Source organism: Rhinopithecus bieti, unplaced genomic scaffold, assembly GCF_001698545.2.
Source record: "Rhinopithecus bieti isolate Rb0 unplaced genomic scaffold, ASM169854v2 scaffold_69980, whole genome shotgun sequence".
NCBI lineage: Eukaryota > Metazoa > Chordata > Mammalia > Primates > Cercopithecidae > Rhinopithecus > Rhinopithecus bieti.
The window spans coordinates 1,162,357-1,176,001 of NW_016826299.1; the positions used below are offsets into that span (position 1 = coordinate 1,162,357).

The 13,645-nt window shown below is 37.5% G+C and overlaps 1 protein-coding gene across 1 annotated transcript in view; it reads left to right on the top strand.

Moving 5' to 3' along the window:
- Positions 1-12,078, top strand: part of LINS1 (lines homolog 1) — a 28,965-nt gene extending 16,887 nt beyond the window's left edge. The window contains 7 exon segments of the mRNA XM_017863395.1: positions 4,533-5,029; positions 5,124-5,213; positions 6,168-6,199; positions 6,201-6,307; positions 7,061-7,651; positions 9,236-9,407; positions 11,192-12,078. Coding sequence (XP_017718884.1) covers positions 4,631-5,029; positions 5,124-5,213; positions 6,168-6,199; positions 6,201-6,307; positions 7,061-7,651; positions 9,236-9,407; positions 11,192-12,071 — 2,271 coding nt within the window. The 5' untranslated portion in view covers positions 4,533-4,630 and the 3' untranslated portion in view covers positions 12,072-12,078.
- Positions 12,079-13,645: the final 1,567 nt, after the last annotated feature.

Below are 13,645 nucleotides of genomic sequence, written 5' to 3' on the forward strand. Positions count from 1 at the left end.
TTCTTTACAATACTTACTTTATTTTAATCAAGACTAAGAGCTTTAACTGAAAACATTAATTAGCCAAATGTCTCCAATTCTCTATCAGGTTTTAAAGAATATTTTATTATCTGAACCTTTTCCACATCTTTCTCCACTACTTACTGGTTTCTTACTACAGTATTTCATGAATAACCTTTTCAAATCTGTAATCTGAACTAACTTTTAGATAACTTCTGAATTAGACAAAATTATTATTTTTCTCACTAGTAATATAAACTTTTCGGCACATATTATCTACAAAATTATGTGTTAACTAGAATTCTTATCCTTAGTAACCTAAAACTTGTGTGAAACCCCAAAAAGCAAGAAATCCTGAACCATCAGATGTGGGCATTTATAGATAAGAACAGTTCCACAATTTAGAAACATACTTCCCCATATCACAACCCTTTCTTTATTGGAAATGACCCAGATATTAAATGAGCATCAGAAATAACTCAAAGCATTTAATTTACACAAAAAGTTTACCTAAAACATTTATCCCATTCACTGTACTCAGTTCTTTCAGTTTTCACAAGGGTGACATCAGACATCAATCATGGTATGTAAAATGAACATTGGTTCAGTCCAGAAAGGTAGGACAACTCTAAGCGGGGTAGGGAGGGGGGGCTTCCAGGTCACAGGTAGGTGAGAGACAAACAGTTACATTCTCTTGAGTTTCTGATTAGCCTTTCTAAAGGAGGCAATCAGATATGCATTTATCTCAATGAGCAGAGGGATGACTGAGTAAAATGGGACGCACATTTGCCCTAAGCAATTCCCAGCTTGAATGTTCCCTTTAGCTTAGTGATTTTGGGGGCCCAAGATATTTTCCTTTCACAGATTTCTCTGATTTGTCAAAAAAAAAAAAAAAAATCACGCAAACCAAGATCATTTTGTTTTGCCTGGGTTTATAGTTTTATAATCTTATATGCCAAACGCTGACATCTCAAAATATCTAGCAAAGACAAACATAAAACCAGACAAAAAATGTATGCTGACAGTTCTGAAGGCATTTGTTTTTATTTTACCAGTAATTTTAAAGCCAGCTTGTTTAGTAAAATTATACTTAAGTCACGTAAACTTAAAAATTGCTTAGACTTAGTTAATTTATGAGCACTCTTACAAGTCAGTTCGGTAAACACAGCATATAACAACAAATGTACATACCAATAAACACATCTAGACATGTATACACATACATGAACCAAGATCCAATAGCTTGGAACCCTAGCCATGAGATAGCAATACAAGCTCACCGGTTTACTTCGTTTGCCGCAATAAATAATCCCATGAAGGCTGTGAACCAAAATTTTGAGTAAAGCATTTTCCATGGCAGTTTGATTTTTAAACGCCAAACCTCCCCAGACCCCAAAGGACACTGGGGCCAAACAGTTCCAAACAAGAGCACCACACATTAACCAGGCCCCCTGCTTAGAACGGCAGCACAAAAGCCTGAATACATGCAACACCATCCCACTTTCCCATTCAACAGCAAACTCCAGATTCCAAACAATATTGGGGCCAAACAGTATTGCAACTGCGAGAGAAAGTTCTAAGGAGAGTTTAGTACTAGACCTCAGAACCTCTGCCAAGGGCATCCCCTTTGTAGAGATTGAGGTCCAGAGGATCCCCGTAGGGTGTTCCCCTTTGGAGTCCAATCTTAGAGTATCAGACATCTCTGACCTTAGGTGGGCACTGGTGCTGCTTTGTATACTTTTCCTCCAGAGGCGATGGCTTGCTGTGAGCTTTCCTTTGCTACCTGCGTGTAATCCCCAACTTTCAGCATCTGTATAATTTGATAAGACCATGCTTTCCCATGCTTCTCATTCCACTAGAGTGACAGCCACGAACTGTAATGATACGATGTGGAGCCTGAGTGGGCTTCTTTTGTCCTTAGCCAGTCGAGTAGGGGAGGGAAGAATTTATGGTTATGTTTTCCTGATTTCTATGAGCTGCCGTAACATACTAATCAAACCCAAAGGAGAAGTCAGGGGAACTCCCGATTTAGAGCCAGTTGATCAGAAGCACAGGTGAAACATCCTGGGGCTTGCAATTGGCATTAGAATTGTGGCTCAGTCTTCAATCTGTGTGATCTGATGGTATCCCCAGGTAGATAATGTAGAATTGAATTGGAGGATGCCCAGGTAGTGGTCTGTGCAGAGTTGCTTTGCTTGCTTACTGGCTGGTGGGGAGAAATCTTCACACATCTGAGGTCAGAAGCATGTTGTAAGAGAATAGTGGAAGAAACTGAGTTTATTTCTTCCTCTCATAACCCCAATGCTTTTTTTTCCCCCTCTGTCTCTAAAGGCTCATTTTGAATCTGCATTTCTGAAAGTTTACAACCTTTCAGTCTAATTTCTCACAATCACTCTTACCGAAGAACCTGGGTCCCACCATGAGAGAAAATAGCCCATAAACCCCCTGGAATATTTATTTACTGGCATTCACTTTGGTTGGTGTGCTAAAATGATTGAGCCATAAGAAATTGCCCTTTGTGTGGGTTGAAACTGGGTCAGATAGCAATTTCATTCTCATTTTGGTAAAATTTAAGGACTTAGTGACCCATAGGAATATTATTGGAAGTATTTTTATTGCTATAGCATTTAAATAAAAATAATTCCATTCGTTGCTGAAATTTTTACTGAAAGAGTTGAGCATGTGATAGTAATTAAAACAAAATATTCTGTTTTATACTATCAGTAGTTTGAAAAGAAATGTTATAACTAAAATATAAAGTAAGTGCAATGGAATTAGACTTTGAGGTGGAACATGAAGACCTAATTTCTGATGTGTGACAGATGATATATCAGGCAATTAAGGAGATTATTTTGTTCAGGCAGTTGCAATAGGGAGAATGTTCACTAATGGGAAACCTCTTGAAGAGGAAGGAGAAAAGGTAGGGATTAATAAAACAAGGGAGTCATCAAGGGAGGGTAGAAGTAGGTCCTATTTGGGAATTGTATTTGAGTTGGTCCTTTCTGGTTAACCGTTTCTTGGTTTAAAACAGCATGTGGTGCTTATCCATTCTGGCCTTCTGAGAGCACTCAGGGCTGAGATAAAGTGTAACACTGTCAGACGGAACAACATTACGAACATTTGTATTAATAAATCATATGGGATGCATACCACAGGTTGAAAGTGTGATTCAGAGAAAACTTAAGTTTCATTCATAACTTTAAAATCTATAGGTTTCTTAATATTTATTTCTCCATGAAAGGACTAAAACAGGGCAGCTTTGTGTTGTGGAGTCAACAATTGAAATTCAGGCTAAATCGGGAAGAAGCCAGCCATTAAAGACCAAGACTAGGCTAGTGGGCCATATTGTGGTATGTATAAGTGGTAGTAAGACCCAGTATAAGACCCAGTATAAGTGGTAGCCTTCCGAAGTCTTTTGGAAGTTGAAGATGGGAAGGGTGTCTATAAATGGGTCAGGGCAGAGAAGTCTGTAATTTTGTTAAAGGGTAGATTTCAAGAGTGCAAAATCACAACCCATATAAAATGACTACGTATCAAAGATTTTATTTACCTTTTTAGTAAGGGAACCAGGCACAACCTGTTTAAAGGAGCAGTAAGAAAACCATGAAATCTATGTAGGGTGAAGGAATGTTAAAATGAGTTTACAAATGGAAGCAAAACTGATTTTTCCCGCTGGGGAGAGGGTTGCCTCTTTATCAGACAGTTATTCACATATCTCTGGACAAGAATTATTTGAGGTGTGAAATAGCTCAAAGGCAATGAAAGGAGCAAAACCCCCTTCCTCCCCAGGGTCAGATTGTTCCCAGAGGCTCCAGCATTCCATTGTTGTGATACTCAGTAATCTCTTTTGCTTATGCCAAAGTCCTAAGTTTCTCCTTGCCATACTCCCTCTATAGTAACTACTTGCTGCTTCTGATATTGATGCATTTTAAGTTGGAATTTCATTGGCAATAGCCATAATCTAGTTTGACCATATAGCAGTCTAACTTTAAAATTTTATCTATAAATTGGAGGTGAAGGTTAGTGAATTTGAATTAGCTCAGTGGTTCTCAGCTGGTGTGATTTTGTCCCCCAGGGGACATTTGACAGTGTCTGCAGACATTTTTTTGGTTGTCAAAATCTAGCAGGTCAGGTGGGAAGTGCTTTGGGCGTGTAGAAGGTAGAGGTCAGGAATGCTGCCAAACATCTTATAATACACAAAACAGCTCCCCACCACAAAGTTGTCTGGCTCCAAATATTAATAGTGCCAAGATTAAGAAACCCTGATAGCCATTGAAAACTGTTAGAGGGAAGCTCAAGTTTCTGCTGTGTTAAAATTAAACATAATTTTATGCTCTCAAATCTGTGTGGAAAGCATACATTTCATTGTTAAGGTCTTGAAATAATGTTCCTGTTACAATTTTCCATTTTAAAAATTAAGCAGTCAGCATTCCCTTTAACTTGAGAGAGTTGGTGATTAAGTGGAAACAGTTGCTTTCTCTTGTAGTAAGTGTATAGCACTTAGAATTTTTTTATTACTTTTCCTATTTTAGGTTTCACTGAAGAAACATCTTAGAGATTCATAGCACTTCTGAGATTTAATGTTTACAACTTGGAGTTGTTGACCTTCTTAAACATTTTGGAAGTCAAAATGAAAGTTTTCTGTGAAGTTTTAGAACAGTTATACAAGAAGGTACTTCTTGGAGTCACACTTGAAAATGACAGCCATGATTACATCTTTTATCTCAACCCAGGAGTTTCAGATCAAGATTGCTCTACAGCCACCTCCTTAGAATGGGCAAACACCTATGGTATCCAGGGCAGGCATCAGCCTATCTCTGTCGGTGTGGCTCCCATTGCTGTAGCACCTGCATGTTTGAAGACCAACTCTCTGATGAGCAGTTCCAGAGAAGTAATGCTCCTTCAGTTAACAGTGATCAAAGTGATGACAACCCGGATATTGTCTGTCAAAACTGAGTTCCATGCAAAGGAGAAATACAGAGATATAATTAAAATTCTCTTAGAATCAGCCAAAGTTGATTCTAAATTAGTAAGCCATTTGTTTTTTTAAAGATCTAAATATTTAAAATAAAAATTTTAGGAACATTCAGCAATAGTGGTTAATTGTATTTGTTTTCCTCTAGATCTATATGTTCCAAAATTCAGATAAATTGTTATGTCACATGGCCTCACAGTGCCTTGCATTGCTTCTCTATTTCCAATTGAGAGAAAAGGTAAGATAAGTAATCAAAGTATGTTATTATTTCTCTTTCTTAATTTTTTTTTTCTTAATTTAAATGTTTCGTGGAGACAGGGTCTCACTGTGTTGCCCAGTCTGGTCTCAAACTTCTGAGCTCAAGCAATCCTCCTGCCTCAACCTCCCAAAGTGCTGGGATTAAAGACAAGAGCCGTGGCACCCAACCTGTTTCTGTTATAGTTTCTTTAAAATTGCTCTTTGACATTTGATTTTTACCCTTCAAATGTTTGTATTAATAAGACGTTTGCTCACATACTAACGTATGTAAAACCATAAAAATTTAATAATAGAATATGATGATTTGTGTCTAGGATTAGAGTCTTAAATATGTTGTCAATCTTAATGAGATTCTTAACCTGAGAGGTGAGTTTCACCTAAGAGTCCATAACTTTCTGCATATTCTCAAACTACTAGGTGGACCCCTTACCCCTAAAAAGATTTAGGAACCACCTCTTGAGAACAAGCCTGTTTTCACAGGTTTAATGTAAATTCTAACAACAATCCTCAGCATAATGTAAAACAATACAAACAAATTCAGAGTTGAGTTTTTCTCTTATCTCTGAATTAAACAAATGAAGTATCTACTGACTTTTCAACCATAATCGCTTGCTTCTTTCAATAACTTTTTTCTGAATATAAAAAGTGATATTATAGTAGAAAATTTGGAAAATAGACAAAGTGTAAAGAGCAAATTAAAATTAAAAATTCACCACTTACAGATAACACTGCTAACATTTTCATCTTCCTTTTTTATTTTATTTCTATGGCATATTCAAATTTTTTACTTATATTAGGATATTTCTGTTCCTTCCGAGTTTACCACATATTATCATACTTCTTTTGACCAAATGCGTAAACAATGTGGTATACAGTTGTATTATGTAAAGAAAATACTGTATTTTAACTACTTTCTTTATTTTCTGACTTGCAGATAACCTTAAGTAATTCCTGGATTGCTTTTGCCAGAAAATCTTTCTGAATACTCTGAGAGTAATAAAGCAATATACTGCCTCTGGACTCTTACAGCAATAATAAAAGAAATCTTTAAAGATTCATGTTCACAAAAAACAGGTATGGATTACATGGCCCCATAAACAATCGTCATCTTGCTCCTGGGAGTATTGTATTTATAATGAGAAACAAAACTTACTTTGGAACATCTGATCTGTCTTAAAGTAATGAAAAACTCAGTCTCTTCCAATATATTTTGATTGAGGATAACCTGTTTTAAAAGAAAAAAGCATAAGGAAAAAAGTAAAGCTTTTCATGGTCGTAAATTCCTTGCATTGTTTGATGCTACTGATCTTCGTACAATGAATTTTTTTTTGGTTTTTTTTTTTTTTTTTTTTTTTTTTTTGAGACAAGTCTTGCTTTGTTGCCCAGGCTGGAGTGCAATGGCATGATCTTGGCTCACTGCAACCCCTGCCTTGCGAGTTCAAGTGATTCTTCTGCCTCAGCCTTCCGAGTAGCTGAAACTATGGGTGCTCACCACCACACCCAACTGATTTCTGTATTTTTAGTGGACACAGGGTTTTACCATGTTGACCAGACTGGTCTCAAACGCCTGACCTCAAGTGATCCGCCAGCATCGGCCTCCCAAAGTGCTGGGATTACAGCTGTGAGCCACCACACCTGACCATAAAATAAATTTTAACTGTGGTTCTTAGCCATTATTCTGTGTAACTTCATTTGTTAATGTTAGAGGTAAACATTCCAAATCTGTTTTTTCATCTTATAAAGTGATATTTATAAAAACCGAATTGTAAAATTATTTGTAGAAGACTGCGTTTTCCCTGTTTATAATTCCTATTTTTATAATTGCAGAGATTCTAAAGCAGTTCCTGACTCATTTCGACACTATTTTTGAAGTGTTTTACAATTCCTTGTTCTCTCAGCATTTTGAAAACTGCCAGGATACTTCTAAAATAGTAAATATCCTGATGTGTTTCCTGGAGTTGCTTGAGCTTCTCATAGCCTCCAGAATCTACCTGAAGTTACATTTCACTTGCCAGAGGATTTTATTTTTGAAACCATCTTGCATGCTAGAAGTTATTACCTGGCCTATTCAGGCTTTTGTCAAAAGGAAGGTCATCATATTCCTCAAAAAATGCCTTCTCTTTAAAGTGGGTGAAGACCTTTGTCGTGGATCTGTGCCTCCCCTAATGCCGCCAGACCGTCATGTAGCGATGGACATGCTGGCTTTAGCTAATGCTGTTTTGCAAGCTGTGAATTCGGGGTTGTTGAAGACACTGTCTGTTTATGGAAAACATTCCTTTTTTGGAGGTGATGAAGTTCAACCTGGATGTGAACATATCGCTAGTCCAGATCATGTGATCCTTAGAGCAGCAAGCTTAGTTATAATGAAATCCTTGGAAATCAAGTTTCAGAATTGTTCTTCAGCAAGTGAAATGAAAGGTAATTCTCCGAACTCCTTTTGTATGCAGTGTTTAATTATTTACTTAAGTACAGTAATTCATAATTATCAAATCTCAGGACTAGTATAAATTCCACTAATTTAGGCTGTATGTTATCCTATTTGTAACTTGCTACATTTTCCCAAAAAAAGAGAACTAGATTTACCTTTAAGAAACATGTCAGCTTTTGTGGCTGCAATGAATTTGTAAAGTATAAGGAATGATTTAGGTTTAAAAAACTTGCTGTTGAGTCATCTCAAAGTAAGTGATGGAAATTCATATTCAAGTATTTATAGCATTTTATTTATATTAATCCTTCTTTTTTAAAAAAAAATCTAAAGTGCAGTTGCGTGACCATGGCCCACTGCAGCCCTGACCCGCCTTTGGCCCATGCTATTCCTCCCGTCCCAACCTGGGAGGTCCCAGCCTGGGACATCAAGGCTACAGTGAGCTGTGATCCATCGCACACCTGTACTCCAGTCCTGGTGCAACAGATGGAGATCCTGTCAGAGAGAGAGAGGAGAGTGAGGAGACAGAGAGATTAAAGAAAAATGTGTTCACTCCCACTTAAGTGTTGTTACTATTGTTTGTTATTGTTTCTTTGTTATTGTTATGTTTACTGTTTGTTTGTTTATTTTGAGGCAGGGTCTTGCTCTGTCGCCCAGGCTCACTGCAGCCTCAACCTCTTGATCTCAAGCGATCCTCCCGCCTCCATTTCCCCACCCCATTTATATTAATCCTTCATGCAATTATTATTTCTACTAATGTAGATTATTGAAAATTAGATATTGAATTGAAGCTAATATATGAGAAGTTATATTGATAAAGAAATTGTTACATATATAATTTCCAGGATAGTAACACAGGAGTTCAAAGTCTTCCATTTTACTTGAGAAAAATGAATAGTAAATGTCTCTAAACAAGCAGCATACAGATTTCAGCGAAAAGTTTGAATGTGAGCAGTGACATCACTGAATTGCTTTGGATATAATTTAGCTTTTAATAACTACACATTAGTTATAATTCTGTGCAGTTATAATTTATAACACTAGATGGCACCTGTCATATAATTCAGTTTTAAATTGTAGTTAAAGCTACCTAAAACGTTTTTTATTTTTGTGCTTAATAGTAGTACTTCTATGCTCTAAACAAACAAAAATGTTTTTCTGTTATTTTGAAGACAAAATTATTTTTGCTTGGTTGCATTCTTGCCTCTAGTAACAGACAGCTCTGGCATCCGATGAAGTGATCTTTGTGGTCTGCTCATTTATTTATCTGTTTTTAGCAAGAAATCACATAGCTTTTATTTCTAAGAGACAGTTATTTGGCAGTTGTTGCAAATAGATGATCTAGCTATACATTTTAAAGGTATGCTCTGGAATGAGTCACTTTTTTTCCCTAAGCCTCAGTGTCCTCATTTGCCAAATAAAGATGATTCCTAACTGATTCCTGATGACTTTTTGAAAGTGAATTAGGATAATTGCATCTTAAGGTACTTTAGGCACTATGAGTTTATATATAGGCAAGATATTATTAATTCATTCATAAACTATTGCCTACAGTTTGAAATTTGCATTTTTTGAAGTTGACTTACAGAGGTTCATGTCTGAGTTATTGACCTTCTTAAAGCCTCACCTTCAGCCCTCTCTGCAATTACGCAATCCGTGCAAATGGCTGTCTAGGGTTTTCATAGAACAAGACGATGACATGCTGGAGGCTGCCAAGGCATCACTGGGCATCTACTTAACACTGACCAGGTTAGTGTATTTTAAAGTATTTATTGAATGGCCTACAAGTCAGGAAAGCAGAAAACATTTCTGAGAATGTGCTGGGCGTGTTGCTTCCTTTGCATCATTTGGGGTAAAACATCCTGTGGTTTCCTGGTAAGTTGCAGTTCCTTTCTTTAACCCTGACTTACATGAAAAGGAGACTGCATTTGCATCACTGTGAAAACTTGGCTGGCTGGGCAGATCTCAGGTAGTATAAGTAGATTGGTATCTAAAACCATGGCTTCTGATTGAGTCTTCAGTAAGTCAGTACACTTCTCTGAATCCTAATTGTTGTTCATTTAAGACCTCTTTTCACCCCTAAGACTTACTTTTTTGTGTTAAGCTTCAGTAAGATGATCTTTGCTTTTGTAAAGGTGAATACAAACTTAGAAATAGTCAAAAGGAGCTGTTCTGAATTTTCATTTCAATATTCAGTTGAATTTGGGCTGATACCTTCTTGAGGCAAATATCTGAAATTGGTTACGTTACTGATGATTTATACTGATTGTCTCTGCTTTATTAAAATAGCTGTACTTGGGGTAATATCTTCTTGTGGCAAATATCTATAATTGGTTATGAAACTAATAACTGATGACCTTTTCCACTGTTTCTGCTTCTGCTTTATTAAAACACTCACATACTTGCTTTATTTCCATTTCTTTCTTGGCCTGGGAGAAAGGGATTTCTTGCTAATGATCTGTGGTGCAGTGTTGTGCTGCCAGTACTTACTTGTATTATGACACTGCTGGCAGTGGCTGCTCTTAGACTCTTAAGTGTTTGGGGCCAATTTTCAAAAGATTCTAATCAAGAACACAAAATTCCTGCATGTGATTTGAATTAGGTTCAAAACGGTCAAATACAAATTCAGTCTGAAAATGCACACGCCTGTAAGAGTATATCTTAATTGTACTCAAAGTTAGCTCCTTACTCCTCAGGAAGTGGAAACCCCTGAATTAAACTTACTTTGTATGTGAATTTCTGACTTCCTTAATTCCATTTCGGTGTGTCCAGAGAGGCAGGTGCTTACAACATAGATACTTTTTTCAGATGTAGTTGTATTTGTTAAGATATTTTTGGTTATAAATGATGGAAACCAACTCTAATTTGAGCGAAAACCAAAGTTTATTGGCTCATAACTGGGAATTCTAAAGGATCAAGTTGGAGTCAGGTATGTACAGGGACTATAATCATGTCATCAGTCACTTCTCTTTTTCTGTCTCACAGTTTTGAATTCATTCTCAAGGCATGGCCACCAGCAGTTCAAGGCTTACCTCAGCCCTACAGTTATAATCTTCCATAGCTCCAGCAAAAGTCCCAGTAGAGATCTGATTTAACCCACTTGGGTGACAGAGCCTTGTCAGAACCAGTCATTGTGGCCAGGAGCATGGAGTGTTCTGATTGATCAGCCTGGGTCACCATGCCCACCCTTGTTGAGGAGGATAAGGAAGGAGGTTTAGGAATTATCTTACCACATGGAATTGGTTACCTGTAAGAATGAGGAATTCTGATGTCAAGAGAAAGGACGACAGAGAACTTTTATTGGGCAGACAAAAACTAGAACTGCCAAAGTCAGTGGATTTAGCTTTACTGAGTCAGACTTATTTAGAGCTTATGGGGAAAGGAATAGGTTTTGAAATTTTTTCTTTTAAGAAGTGATGCATAGATTTAAAAGTAATCTAATAGGTTAATTTATGGTATGTGAATTATATCTGTTAAAACTGTTTATTTTTGTAAGGTCGTTAATCTGGATTCTCCATTATCTTCGTTTTCAGAGGATGTGAAGCCACTGAAAGCTTGACCCAAGGAAAAGAAATGTGGGACCATCACACACATGAAAATGGCTATAATCCTCACTGTATTTTCCTGTTCTTCTTAAAAAATATAGGATTTGATTCTACAGTTCTTCTTGACTTTTTGATTTCATCAGAAACCTGTTTTCTTGAATATTTTGTTAGATATTTAAAATTACTACAAAAGGACTGGGATAATTTTTTCACCATTTGCAATAACTTTGATGCAACTGAATCTAAATATGACATAAGTATTTGTGACTGTGTCCCCTCACTTGTCCAAGACCAAAGCACCAACCGAACAATACCCCATCATTTGACTGCTCCTCATAGTCACATAGATGTGTGTGCTCAGCACTCCTGGGCTTCTGATGCTCCCTCTGAACCACTGAAAGCTGTGATGTCCAAGGGGACTGACACCATGTGTACTTCTAGTCTGTCTTCCCCCCGGGCCTCTCAAAGTCTGGTAGATTACGACAGCTCTGATGATTCTGAAGTGGAATCTACAGACCAGTGTTTAGCTAACAGTAAACAGACATGTTTACACCAACAAGCAACTAAGGAGATTCAGGATGCAGCTGGGACAAGCAGAGATAAAGAAGAATTTAGCCTTGAGCCTCCATCAAGGCCTCTGTTTCTGAAAGAATTTGATACTGCCTTCTCCTTTGATTGTGAAGTAGCCCCAAATGATGTCATCTCTGAAGTGGGAATATTTTACAGAATAGTAAAATGCTTCCAGGAACTACAAGATGCCATCTGCCGTTTGCAAAAGAAAAATCTTTTCCCATATAATCCAACTGCACTTTTGAAGTTGTTAAAATACATAGAGGTGATAAGTAATAAAACTATGAACACTTTGTAAAACATTGGCATTTTATTTTCCAGGAGTTGTTTTTCCTTAATATAAATTATGTCTCAATGAAATAATAGTATAAAATAATCACCACAAAAGGGTTTTCCTTTTTTTTTTGAGACAGAGTCTGACTCTGTCGCCCAGGCTGGAGTGCAGTGGTGCGATCTTAGCTCACTGCAGCCTCCACCTCCCTGGTTCAAGTGATTCTCCTGCCTCAGCCTCCCGAGTAGCTGGAATTACAGGTGCCCGCCACCACACCCAGCTAATTTTTGTATTTTAGTAGGGACGGGGTTTCACCATGTTGCCAGGCTGGTCTTGAACTCCTGACCTCAAGTGATCCACCCGCCTTGGCCTTCCAAAGTGCTGGGATTGCAGGCATGAGCCTCTGTGCCTGGCTGGGTTTTCTAAACAAGTTCTTACTTTTTGCCTTATTGGAAGCAACCTAGTGACTGAAAAAGAGATATCAAGTGACAAGTCACTCAATATACCTATATACCACTGGATATTTATGACAGTTCAAACTGATACAAAATCAGGGGTGGTGATTGCGCTCCTTAACTAGGGCTGCCGTAACAACTTGCCACATGTGCCGCAGCTTCAGACACCTGAAATTATTCTCATAGTTCCGGAGGCCAGAATCCAAACTCAAGGTTCAGCAGGGCAGTGCTCTTAGGGTCTGGAGAAGAATCCCTCCCTGCCCCTTTCTGGCTTCTGGTGGCAGCCATCCATCCATGGTGTCCCTTGTCTTGTAGCGGCATCACTCCAGTTCCTGCCTCACATAGCATTTTCCTGTGTCGGTGTCCAGTTTCCCTCCTACAAGGACATTGGTCATTGGATTAGAACCCACCCGCATCCAGTATGATCTCAACTTGATTACAGCTGCAAAGACCCTAATTCCAGACAAGGTCACTTTCACGTGTTCTTAATGGACTTGAATCCAGGAGGGTCACTAACCAAATACAGTTACTATTTCCTTCTGGGGTATTTACACAGAAAGCGATATATTAAAAATGTAAAACCCTTAGCCATTTCTTTGAGAAGTGATTATACCTGGCCTACTGTATGAACATGATTCTTTCTAAAAAAATTTTTAATCACTACGTAATTTTCCTATTTAAAATTGTGACATGAATAATTGTGTTCCATACTCTTGAGGGGAAGCAGTAAATTCAATTTTAATATGTTTGTGTAATAGGAGCAATAGCTACATTGTGCTGCTAAGTCTTGCATTAAGGCAGTCTAAAGTATTGCCTGTAAATTTTTTTTTAAATGATCTTTTTGCAGAGAAACAGAATAAAGACTAAACCTACCAGACATTAAAATATATATTAAGGCTATGGTATTTGAAACAGTTTAGTACTTAATTCAGGTAGAAATGGAAAAAACAGTGGAGCTAAATAGAAGGTTGTTGATTAAAATAACAGTGAAGTACCAGTGTTAGCCAAATAGCAATGCAAAGGTCAAAAGGTTTGCATTTAACATGATGTTGATGAGGCTGTTGAGAAACTGCATCGAGGCAGTTTCTACCATAATTGAAAAAGCACGTCAAAGAATGTGTATTCAAGGATGCCACATTATTTGCA